The sequence below is a fragment of the Xenopus laevis genome, chromosome 5L (genome assembly GCF_017654675.1).
Source record: "Xenopus laevis strain J_2021 chromosome 5L, Xenopus_laevis_v10.1, whole genome shotgun sequence".
NCBI lineage: Eukaryota > Metazoa > Chordata > Amphibia > Anura > Pipidae > Xenopus > Xenopus laevis.
This window is the reverse complement of record NC_054379.1, coordinates 120,137,534-120,150,317: the sequence shown is the minus strand read 5'-3', so window position 1 is coordinate 120,150,317 and position 12,784 is coordinate 120,137,534. Positions and strand designations below refer to the sequence as shown.

At 37.1% G+C, this 12,784-nt stretch overlaps 1 protein-coding gene across 1 annotated transcript in view; it reads left to right on the top strand.

Moving 5' to 3' along the window:
* Nucleotides 1-12,784, top strand: part of serpini1.L (serpin family I member 1 L homeolog) — a 52,310-nt gene that overhangs the window by 7,769 nt on the left and 31,757 nt on the right. Inside the window, exons 2-5 of the mRNA NM_001095681.1 lie at nt 3,397-3,659; nt 4,993-5,223; nt 6,127-6,321; nt 12,401-12,605. Coding sequence (NP_001089150.1) covers nt 3,410-3,659; nt 4,993-5,223; nt 6,127-6,321; nt 12,401-12,605 — 881 coding nt within the window. The 5' untranslated portion in view covers nt 3,397-3,409. The remainder of the gene's footprint in view (nt 1-3,396; nt 3,660-4,992; nt 5,224-6,126; nt 6,322-12,400; nt 12,606-12,784) is intronic.

Sequence of the window (12,784 nt, the reverse complement as noted above, 5' to 3'; positions counted from 1 at the left end):
GTTCTTTTTAATTTTCTTCTCTTTCGTTTTGCTATTTTTTCCCATGTGTCTTTTGTCTGTTACATATACCCAGAAAAGTTAAGGGCTGTGCTGTACTAACAATCTTTTAACGAGTTGCTGGACAGAAATAGAATACATTTTTCTGGTCCCATGATACGGCGGTCTGTAAAAAAATCATTGGGTTCTGCTCAAGATCTAACTACCAAAAGCAATCAAAGGTCTTTGAAAGAGTGTAAGAAAAGACTATATTGCAGTGTACAATTGCCTCTGATTATGTCATCATTGATTCTTCCTTTTCAAGTATATGAAAGAAAATGAATGGTTACTGAGTTCTTTACATAACACTTTGAGGCTGAAGATGGCTTCCTAGCTGTAAGAACATATTGCATAGTGCAAAAGGAACAGAAAAGTTTCCTGTGGTAGAGCCTGCTTAAATACAGAGTGTAGATTTGGGAAATGTATTATGCCAGGGGAAATACACCCATAGTTTATTCTAGCATGGTCAAAAAGAAGGTACACAAATATAAAGTAGCTATAAATATAAATATAAAGTAGATAGATTGAGACTGGACCAGAAACAATAATACAATGAACTGTGGAGTATTCTGGCAAGTTCAGAGGAAACAGAGCATGTGTTGCTTTAAGTAATTATATATGCAGTCTGCAACCTATTAAAAAAAAAAAACAAAACAAAAAAAATTGACATTTGTATTGTATACTACCAACTCCCAATCTGGCAATTCTTCTAAAAAATCAAAATTAAGTCTCCTCCATCAGATCCTCTTAGAAACATGAGATCAAAGCTCACCTAACATAATTGCATAGTGAATTACATAAAGTCAAGAGGTGCAGGAGAAAGTGACCCTTCCAATTCCACTTTGGTGGGTTATTCTTCATTTACCGGTACTTCCCTTAACTGACTTGCTGTTTTACCATAGTTATTCATTTGTTTTGGAAGGTCTAGGAAGAATGAAGAAGAACAGAGTAAAGTATGCTGGCAAGTGCTATACTAAGAATCTGCATAATAATAGTAATAGCAGTAATCCTTGGCTGCAATGTCGGTTAATTAAATGAGTTTTCAAAAGAATACATTTTGAAGAGATTATAATTATAATTGCTGGATCATAAAATTATGAGTTCACATAACATCCAAGCATAGTTATAAAGCTGACAGTAATATGATGGTAATCAAGATACCCACAATCAAATGATGGCTAGATAACGTGCATTAGCTAGTAATTGTGCAGGTTGTGTCTCTGTATGTGGGAGTTGTAGTTGCCACCAATTAAATCCAAAAACACAATCCCAACTGGACTGTCGAACAATTGCTTTCCGTGCAGTTCCAACAACATAAGTGAATTAAGCTACCATTATAGTAGCTGGTTCAAAGTTCAATACCAAAGGAAGTTCGTCAATTTTAGTCAGCACCGTATCCTCATCATACTACTGGACTGACCTGCAGGTACGTTTTCCCTGTGTGGCGTTCCGTGGTTGTTCACTCATTTGCTGGTCAAGGCTCATGTCAATTACCAAGAGCTTCCACACAACTAGGCCGACGCACATACTAGGGTGAAACACGCATTATCTGGACATCATTTGATTGTGGTTGTCCACTATAGATTCTATTGATGGTAAAGGTATCATGTGTTTTTAATGCTTTGTGTGGTGAGTTTATGCTTCAAATGCACCTTATTAATAAAAATGAGCTTTTAAAGCTAGAGTTCTGTATTTATTGCTTCTATGTTTGGTTGCTAGTGACCAAAAGTTACATTTCTATCATGTGTGGCATTAGCCTGTTAAGGGTCTGGCCACACGAGCGACTAATTGCCTCTTCTTCTGGGCAATCTCCCAGAATATGCTCGTGTGGCCAGACCCTAAAAGTAGAAGAGATAAGAAGGCTTAAAGGGATCCTGTCATTGGAAATATGTTTTTTTCAAAACGCATCAGTTAATAGTGCTACTCCAGCAGAATTCTGCACTGAAATCCATTTCTCAAAAGAGCAAACAGATTTTTTTAAATTCAATCTGACATGGGGCTAGACATTTTGTCAATTTCCCAGCTGCCCCTGGTCATGTGACTTGTGCCTGCACTTTAGGAGAATGTGTTTCAGTGAGACATGGGTTTTTACTATTGAGTGCTGTTCTTAGATCTACCAGGCAGCTGTTATCTTGTGTTAGGGAGCTGCAATCTTGTTACCTTCCCATTGTTCTTTTGTTTGGCTGCTGGGGGGGGGGGAAAGGGAGGGGATGATATCACTCTAACTTGCAGTACAGTAGTAAAGAGTGATTGAAGTTTAAAGCACAAGTCACATGAATTGGGGCAGCAGGGAAATTGACAATATGTCTAGCCCCATGTCAGATTTCAAAATTGAATCTAAAAAAATCTGTTTGCTCTTTTGAGAAATGGATTTCAGTGCAGAATTCTGCTGGAGCAGCACTATTAACTGATTTGTTTTGAAAAATTTTTTTTTCCCATGACCTTTAAGTTGCACATTAACAAACAAATCCACTCATTTGATAAGGTTGTCAAACAACCAGACCTTTGTCTGATATGTCCATCCACAAAGTGGGAAAAATCAGGCTGATTTGATAACTTTGAACCTTGGCCAATGATCAGATCCTAATATGTGCCTATTCAGATCCATTAGTGTGATTTCAGTTTAACTCTGCTCGATGGTCAACAGTCTGACCATTGTCTGAGTAAAAATTCCCTAATAAAGTGCATGGGTAAACTTCAAAGCCTTTATAGATTATCTTGTTATTCATCTAATTATATTTTAAGTGCCCAGTTCGACTTTGCTATTGTTACACTACCAAACCAACTGCAAACCATATTGTTTGGAGATTGGAACAGGTGATTTAGATGCAGATATAAAAAAAAACGATTGCAGAAAAGGAATTGTGACAACTACTTTTTGCATTTTTTTAATGAGCAAAACGTTGACCGAATAGCCGCAGGCACATTTGTCGCAAAAAAAGCCCCACACAGACAATTTTTTTTTTCCCGGTAAATTCTTTATTTCTTTAATTAATGACAACTCTCTGTGTATTCAACAAAAATTGTCAAATACATTTTTGATTGCATTTGTGGATGATTGATAAATCTGCCCCTTAGGGTCAAATGTGCATCTCCACCGCTGATGAAAAGATGTTAGAGCTGTGTTCCACTTATTTGTGTGATTTGATTTTGTTTGTTTCATAATGAAGGATTTCATAGCCAAAGATCATAAAAATAGCAACGCGCAGTTTTTTAATCTTGTTCTACCAATACTGAATTTTAAACTACATGAAAATTGATGTTTCTGCTAAAAAACAAATGTATAGTCATTTATTGTGTTTATTGTTTCTTGTGTGATTATCTTATAATGTGTCTTTTTTTCCCCTTCTATCTGTTTAGATTAATTTCAGAGATGCATCACTTCATATTACTCTCCATAATTGTTATGCAAGCACTGGTGTTTGGTACTAGTGTCCATGATGAGACCGTTAATGAGTTTTCTGTCAAGGTTTACCATGAGCTACGAGCCACTAAGGATGATGAAAACATCATCTTCTCTCCTCTGAGCACTGCCATAGCTTTAGGGATGGTGGAATTGGGGGCACGTGGCTCTAGCCTTAAAGAGATTCGTCATGTCCTTGGATACGACAAACTGAAGAATGGTATGTTCCCAATAATTTTTCATTCAGTATTGAGCAAAGAATATAAATTTCCACTACATCCTCTGTATCGCTGTGTATCATGGGTATTCATTTCCCTCTTGGCAACAGCTTAAAACCGCCATATTCTCACTACAGGGAGGGGGGGTGGTTCTTTAATTTTACTTTGCTTTACATAGGCTGTCCTTTCTGAAACAGATTTCTTCTGCCTTGTTGTACCTATCATTCTGTCCAGCCTGTGAGAGAAGAGAAATGAAAGGTTGAAATTAGTTGCTTTTATGCTCCTGAATCAATACCTAAAAAACAGTAGTTTCAGTTTAGATGAGCAGAGCTTTGCTTTGTCGCCACATAAAAGTTGCTGCTATAATAAAAAACATGGAATAAGTAAAAAAAAAAAAACTATGGAAACAAAATTAATAGCATATCTAATCTAATAATATTTAGTGGTTTGGATCTTACTGGCCCTATATGTTGCATTTTGCTTTGAGTCTTTTAATATATATATATATATATATATATATATATATATATATAATATAAGTTTAGTAACTAGCAGACAATTTTAAATCTGATTTGTGTGTTCAAAGATGATTGAGCTAAAGCCACAAATCCTAAACCTGCAGATTGGACAGTCTGTTCTCTAAAACATTAGGACTGTGATTTCTTCAAACATCAAGAGCGGCTCATGTTTTCTTGCTGTCCCACCAGCAGGTCGGTAATAGGTGGATTTGTAATACTTATCCATCCACATTGTTTTATGCTTGTATTGTACTGAGGCTGTTCATAAAGAATGCCTTGCTTCGGGGCCTGATGACAGCTTTTATCAAGCACTGTGATAGATCCCAGCTTCAGTTGTATTGATATAGTACTTTTAGACTTACGGCATACACTGCCACATTACCAACTAAAACGAATGTATACAGTATGTCGTTAGCCAGAAAATGAAGGTTGCTCCATTTGAAGGTTTTAGCTGCATAAGCAATTCTAGTCGTGAATTCAAAAAAAAAACCTGCTTTTAACATATATTATGCATTTCCCAATTGGATAAATGGAGAAAGCAACTTCTTCTGTATCTGCTTATTTTAATACAGACCTGTTTATTACTGCATGTTAAACTTGTCAAAAATGTGTTTTAGAAACTACTTATTGCACATTTTATTTGCACACCCCTCATAGGTAGAATACATTTATTTCCAAAGCTTTGTGGAAAATTATTTTTAGGAACTGACAAAATATATGTCATGTCTTACAGGGAAATTGCCTGTATAAAGCATTGTAATCGGGCGGATTTGATGGAGAGTGTCTGTAATTGTTATTTTATTATTCTTTCCTGAAGGTGAAGAATTCTCTCTCTTAAAAGATCTTTCCAGCATGCTGACAGCCCAAGAAAAGCATTATGTGCTGAGCATTGCAAACTCCCTTTATTTACAGAATGGATTCCATATCAGCGACAAGTTCATCCAGTTAATGAAAAAATACTTCAAGGCAGAAGTAGAGAATGTAGACTTCAGTCAAGGTTCAACTGTAGCAAATCACATCAATTTGTGGGTGGAAAACCACACTAATAGTATGTTATCTTCATTCTTGTATTGCTTTAGCCATATATTATTAGACCAAGAAGATCGGTATTTTTGTTATAATGATGATTGAAAGCCTGCGCATTTTATACTGTTGTAAGCAATTTGTAGCTGTGTAAAGCTACTGTGAGTAGACTTCTGGTCCAGGAAATTTCATATTCCATTTATTAGTCTAATAAAAAACACTCTGCATTGCAAAATATTTGTGCTGCTGACTATTTCTCAAATAGTATGGCATTTCACAATGTTATTTATCAAATTGACCTGTGCTCAGCATTGTGTAGGAAAGCAGCCAGGTTTGCAAGCAAATGGACCTTATAAGCAAGCTGTGTGTATCTGCACTGCTGGTGCATACTGCATCACATTATTAAAACAATGTAGTAGAAATCAGCTTTTCAGCCAAGTCTCCCACTTTTCACATAAAGGAAAGGAGATGTTGAGCATGCAAGACATTGTGGGAATTGGAGTGTTCGCTGAAGGAGAAATGACCACTGTATCAATTGTACATGTAACCAGGACTTGCAGTGGAGGGAACAGGAATGGACCTGCCTTTTTGCAGATACTGCTTTTTGTAGCAATTGCAGATACCTTTAAAAGATTTACCGAAGCTACCCATAGCTCCTACCTTGAGCACTTTGAACACATGTCCGAAGTACAGGGAGAAAACCCATGACTGAATGAGCAAGATAAACCCTTCATGGAGCAGCAGATTTGCACATGTATATGACTGAACATCACAAGCTAAATGTCCCATGGTTTTGGCCATTTATTTGTAACTAACGTGAAAAGCACAATAGGATCAACATTTTGAAAGAAAGCGAAAGTTGAAAAATATGGGGAGTTCTATGCTCTGTATGAAGCAAGGCTAACCTTTATTTCTTTTCCCTTTACAGACCGGATTCGGGATCTTTTCACAGCTGACGACTTCAATAATTTGACAAAGTTAGTTCTGGTCAATGCAATGTACTTTAAAGGAAACTGGAAGTCGCAATTTAGGCCTGAGAATACTAGGACATTTTCCTTCACTAAAGATGATGAGAGTGAAGTGCAAATACCCATGATGTACCAAAAAGGAGAATTTTACTATGGTAAGTGCAATTCTGCTGGGCTCTCTAATGCTATGGTTAAAATTTTTTGAACAGATTTTCTGTTACATAAGCGGTACTCTGCCTGCTGCCAGGGGACAAACCAGGGTCCTCCACTTCCTAGGAAACGAGGTACCCAGCTACTTAAAGGGATACTGTTATGGGATTTCAAAACACATCAGTTAATAGTGCTACTCCAGCAGACTTCTGCACTGAAATCTAATTCTCAAAAGAGCAAACAGATTTTTTTATATTCAATTTTGAAATCTGACATGGGGCTAGACATACTGCCAGTTTCTCAGCTGCCCCAGTCATGTTGTTTTCATCAACTAGCTGACCTCCCTCTGATAGTAAAGGTACCACCCCTCCTGCTTCAATCTTTTACTATTAACATATTTAAAAAATAAGTTTGGATTTTTTTTTACTGCTTGCTGCAATATCCTTTTCCATATCAATTTTAGCCTAATAGCTTGTTTGCATGATTTATTGGCTTCCTTGTACCTTATACTGTAAATGATTTGGCTGTACCAGCTAACTTGAAAGCCTTAAAAGCACGTCTTTTCTTACCCACCTCAACACCAACACTTCTAATGAACCAAAAAGGTTTTGCTTTGCAACGACGTTCCTTGCTTACAAGTGGAATATACTGACAAGTATATTTATTAAGCAACATTTTAAAGACTTCCCATTTTTGTTCTGTGTTTAACCCTGTGAAAAGCATTTCCCACTTAATATGTTGCAGAGATGCCCTTATACTGTCAAAGTTTGCACGTCTGAAATTAAGTGTTTTAGTTACTCCCTTATAGAATTGCTTCTGCAACAGAATCTCAAAGGAGACCATGTTATGATCACTATTCCCTAAATGCTCACCCACACAAATGTTAGAGATGAGTTCAGTATTGTTAGTTATTAAGGTCCAAAAGAGAGTTATTCCTAGTAGGTTCTTGAACGAGCTGGCATAAAAAGTTGTCATTCAGCATATTTACAATCCTACTAGCTTTTTCTGTCTTAGCAACCCCATTACCCCAGTCAATGTCTGGATAATTGAAGTCACCCATAGCAACAACTCGACCCAGCTGTGAAGCCACTTGTATCTGCAAGAGTAGCTGGGCTTCATACTTGTCACTTAAACGAGGTGGTTTATAGCATACACGAATGATAATTCTTTTTGTTACCTTTTGCCCAGTCAGATTCTCTACCCAGAGGGATTCTACACCCTCACCAGTGCCAGCTATTGTTATTTCTTTAGGGCATGGCTTTAATTCAGGCTTTACATACAAACACATGTCCCTCCTAAAAAGGGTGTAACCATTTAAATTCACAATCCAGTCACATGTTTCATCCCACCAGGTCTCAGTGAAACCAATTATATCATAATTTTTAGAGCATGCAATTAATTCTAGGTCTCCCATTTTACCTGACAAACTCCGTGCATTGCCAGCATACAGTGGAGGTTAATACTTTTACTTTTGAAATTTGCATTACTTAGTGGAGAATTATATGTTAAGTTAGCATTATTCTGTTTTCCTTGTAACAGAGGGACCTCCTTAACTGGTAAACTATATGCCTCCCTCACTCCTCCCCCATGACCCCTTACTAATCCCGCTGCCCCGTCTACCCTAACTTCCCCATAATTCTTTATCTCACCTGCCCCCCATGCCTAGTTTAAACACTCCTCCAACCTCTTTCCCCTAGCACCGTGGACCCCCTTCCATTGAGGTCCAAACCGTCACCACTGTATAGGTTGTACCCCAAGGAAAAATTAGCCCAGTGCTCTAGGAACCCAAACCCTTCCTTCCTACACCAAGACTTGAGTCACGCATTTAGCGCCCTAAACTCCCGCTGTTTTCCTAAACTTGCACGTGGCACCGGCAAAATTTCAGAGCCTAGATCCCTGAAATCACTCTTTAAGGTCTTCCATCTACCATTTATTTTGTCATTAGTACTGATATGCACTTGGGTCATGCCCAGCCCCCACCCAATAATTTGTCTATCTGATCAACCACATGCCGAACCCTGGCACCAGGTAGACAGCAAACTGTTCGGTTGTAGCGATCCGGACGACAGATTACCATATCCACTTTCCAAATAATTGAGTCCCCTACAACTACAATCTGCTTATAATTTCACAGGAGTTGAGAACAAACAGGACGCTAAAGCAGAGTTACTGCTGGTGTGCAAAAACCAGCAGTAACTCTGCTTTAGCGTCCTGTTTGTTCTCAACTCCTGTGAAATTATATTACTAAAATTTGGTGCTGGGACGGAGCACCAGTGAGACAGCTATAGGACCGGCCATACTCTCCACCGTGTATATATCTACTATTTGCTACAATCTGCTTAGGCCTGACTCTACTCTCCTCCCCACCCCTAATAGAGAAACTATTCTCCCGGCTGTTAGAGAGATCAGCCCCATCTAGAATTGCCAATCCAGAGTTCATACTCCCATCATCATCATACAATCTGGCAAATTTGTTGCGATGTATAAGCTCCGGATCAGCCTCCATTTTCATTTTGCCCACCTTAGATTTTCTAACTGTCACCCAGCTAGCAGCCTCAACATCCTGCTGCTGTTCTGTTCCCCCCAAACTATCTGACCCCGCTAGGTCCTGCTCAGTGAGCAAGAGACTCCTTTCAAGATTGTCAGTCGACCGCAGTGTTCCTTCTACTTGAATAAATTAGTTGTTAATACTGAGTGGGTATTAATGCAAGATCTGCACCTTTTAAAGCTCCATACACATATTATCAGTCCACTTTAGAATAAGAAAGTGGTAGGTGGGTTGTTTATGCATGGTATGGTTTTTTTTTCATTTTTTTTTTTTTATTAAGGGTTTGTTTCTAAATTAAGATGAATTAGGAATGATCACTTTGCTCTTGGCATACAGGAACAATAATAGCCTGAACACACAGATATCTGCGTTTTGGTTGAGTGTGCCATATGCAATTGTTTTAAACCTGTTTCAGAGACCATGATTGGCATTCTTTCTCTGTGAAAAGGATAGAACATTCCATGCAGCATTTTTAGTCCAAACAGCATTTGATCATTACTAATACAGGCTTTTTTCCTTTGGGAAAACAAAAATGTTCTTTTATTTGTAAGTATTAAAACTTAACTATATCAATTTTTTTCTGCTGTAAGGTTTTATTCCTCAATAAAGCAATGCAAATTTGCTATATAGTCACAGGTATTTTATAGTGATTGGTAACTTATCTATTTTAGCATAATATTTCTGTTTGTTATGATGTTATTAATGACCTCAGGCTCCAGGAAGCCAACATAAAATGCATGTTCTGTTTTGTTGTGGGAGTAAAAACCGAATTACCTTTACAGCACGAAATATCAGAACACACATGAACTAGCAAGGTATGATGGCAAAAGGAATCAAGATAAAAAGGAATGCTTGTGAAAAGTACATGTAAAATTCATTAAATCAAAAGCGGGGTTCAGCACAACTCATATTATTTGAATATTTGATGAAAACGCAGAAGATATATTTAATAAATGAGTGATTTTGGTTACTCACCACACATGCACACAGTAGCAATCAGTTCCATATGTGTGTGAGTGTGTATGTATATATATATATATATCTATATATATATATATATATATATATATATCTATATATATATATATATATATATATATATATATATATATATATATATATATATATATATAGATATATATATATATATAGATATATATATATATATATATATATATATAGATATATCTACCTCTAGAATGGGTGATGTGTGCCAGTTAGATGACACAAAGAACCAGTTGGTCATTTTGTTTGTCCTATAAGTGCTTAAGTGCTATTGTTATTTCAGGTCTTACTTTGTATTTATCCTGTGTGTGTTTTTTTCCTCTACTGAGTTAAGGTGGCCTTACACGGGCCGATAAAAGCTGCAGACAGGCCGATAAAAGCTTCCGACAGACCGAGTCGGCAGCTTATAGGCCCCTGTATGGGGGCCCCCCGACGGGCTTCCCCGATCGAGATCTGGCCGATATTGCCCACCTCAAGGTGGGCATATCAGAGAGAGACATCGCCAAACGAGCGGATCTCTCCGTGTATGGCCACCTTTAGTTCTCTGCACATCTGCAGGCAGGGTGTTCTATGTGGTTATATAGCTCTTCCTTGATTCCTTATACTACCATTGCACTTTCTATCCTCCACCTTTATGTCATGTCGTCTAGTTCTAGCTACGTTGCACTACCAGAAATTTCTCCCATTATATCATTTTTCTCCCTTCTTTCATCCAAGTCTTGAAGCCTTACCTAATTTTTTTAAGTCATTTAGTGCATGAATCATCTTAGTTGCCCTGCTTCTTTTGTTTTTTTTAACTATAGACTAATTTACTTTCCCTGCTGCTTTAATATGCATTCCTTGCTTGCTGCTAAATCATCTAAAATGATCATTCTGATTACTGGCAATTACTATTCTCTCTGCATTAAGCTTTGGAAATTCTGTGTCTCATATGACTTATTGTTCATTTTACCTAATTAAATTAAGTTCCCAAATCCTTGTCCAATACTCTTAATTTCCATAAATCATTTTGAATTTATCCTGTTCAAGAGTATTGCAGATCGTTGGGTTATCTGCAATGAGATGTGCTTTACATTGAATATCATGTGTATTATATTTAGCAGAACAGGACCTAGTTCAGATCCCAGAAGATTACCCCTTTATACTATTCCACCTTTTGACCTTACACCATTAACTGTGACACTTTTTCTAGTTTCTAGTGTTATTTAGGCAAAAATGATATACATTATATAAACTACAATCCAGTCTTAAACACAAAGATGGAATTCTGGTGGACCCATACATATAATATTAAAGGGGTGGTTATCTTTTAGTATGTTATAGAATAGCCAATTCTTTTCAATGGGTCTGCATTTTTTTCATAGTTTTTGAATTATTTGCCTTCTTCTGACTTTTTTCTGCTTTCAAATGGGGGTCACTGTTCCCTTATAAACTATAACAAACCAGGGAAAGTTGTGCTCACCACTAATTTTTAAAAACATTAAGCAGGGGTGCAATGAGGCTGTGACCACAAAATTCACAGACAAATACAAGAGTCCTCTGCACTCAACCCATTATTAATATATTGAAAATTGGTTGAGTGCAGAGGACCTCTTGTATTTGCCTGGAACACGGCTTCACAGCCAGATTCTCTGATTTTATTTGTAATATTTAGGGCATCCAAACCAGACTGTCCAAAAATGAAGGATGAAAGGCCAACAGAAAATTCATAACAGTAAGGTTATTCTTAACCTTCAATGTAAGATACCTTGTTATTGCCAGATGGCTCCCTGTCTACCTTTCTAATTGGTCTCATGCTCCACTTTGTGAGACATAAACCATGCACGTGAGTGGCTTATTTAATATCTTGTTTATTTGACAGAGAGGTTTTCTGTTACAATCAGCATTTATTTTACAGAAATAAAAGCATATCAGACTGAATGTATTTTACAGGAATTAAAGATTTTAAAGGAATGGTTCACCTTTAAGTTAGCTTTAGAATGTGATGGAATGGCCAATTCTAAGCAACTTTTCTAGTTTTTGAATGATTTGCATTCTTCTTCTGACTCTTTACAGCTTTTAAGTGGGGGTCTCTGACCCCCATCTAAAAACAAATGCTTTGTAACACTACACATTTATTGTTATTGTTACTTTTTATTACTCCTCTTTCTAGTCAGACCCTCTACTATTCATATTCCAGTCTCATATTCAAATCAATGCATGGTTACTAGGGTCATTTGGACCCTAGCAACCAGATTGCTGAAACTGCAAACTGGAGAACTGTGGAATAAAAAGCTAAAAAAAAATAAAAAAAAACACAAATAAAAAAAATTAAAACCAGTTGCAAAATGTTTCAGAATATTACTCTCTACATCATACTAAAAGTTAATTTAAAGGTGAACAAGCCCTTTTAGACCTATAAACCAGTATATCATTTTAGTTATCTATAAGCTCATATGAAGGCAGATCATTTCAAGTTTGACAAATGTATTCTTCACTGACAGTTGTGTGGATGTTCACATTTATTGTTCTCTGTACTTTTTCTGTTGTAGGGGAGTTTACTGATGGATCTAACGAGGCAGGCGGTGTTTATCAAGTCCTAGAATTGCCCTATGAGGGGGATGAAATCAGCCTGATAATCGTTCTTTCCAGACAGGAGGTGCCGCTGGCCACAATTGAACCTTTATTGAAAGCCCATTTGATTGAAGAATGGGCAAAGTCTGTGAAGAAACAGAAAGTGGAAGTTTACCTGCCGCGGTAGGTGTGGGTCACATGCTCCATTGGCAGAATTTGCTACAAGCAAACTGAATTATAGCACATGTCTGCTCTGATTGTTTTTTCCAGTTATGGGATTGTCCTGTTCATATGAGGGCAATGCAAGTTTCTAGCAAAGTTTCTTTTATCAAAGCATGCAATATTATTTTTACATGTGGGGT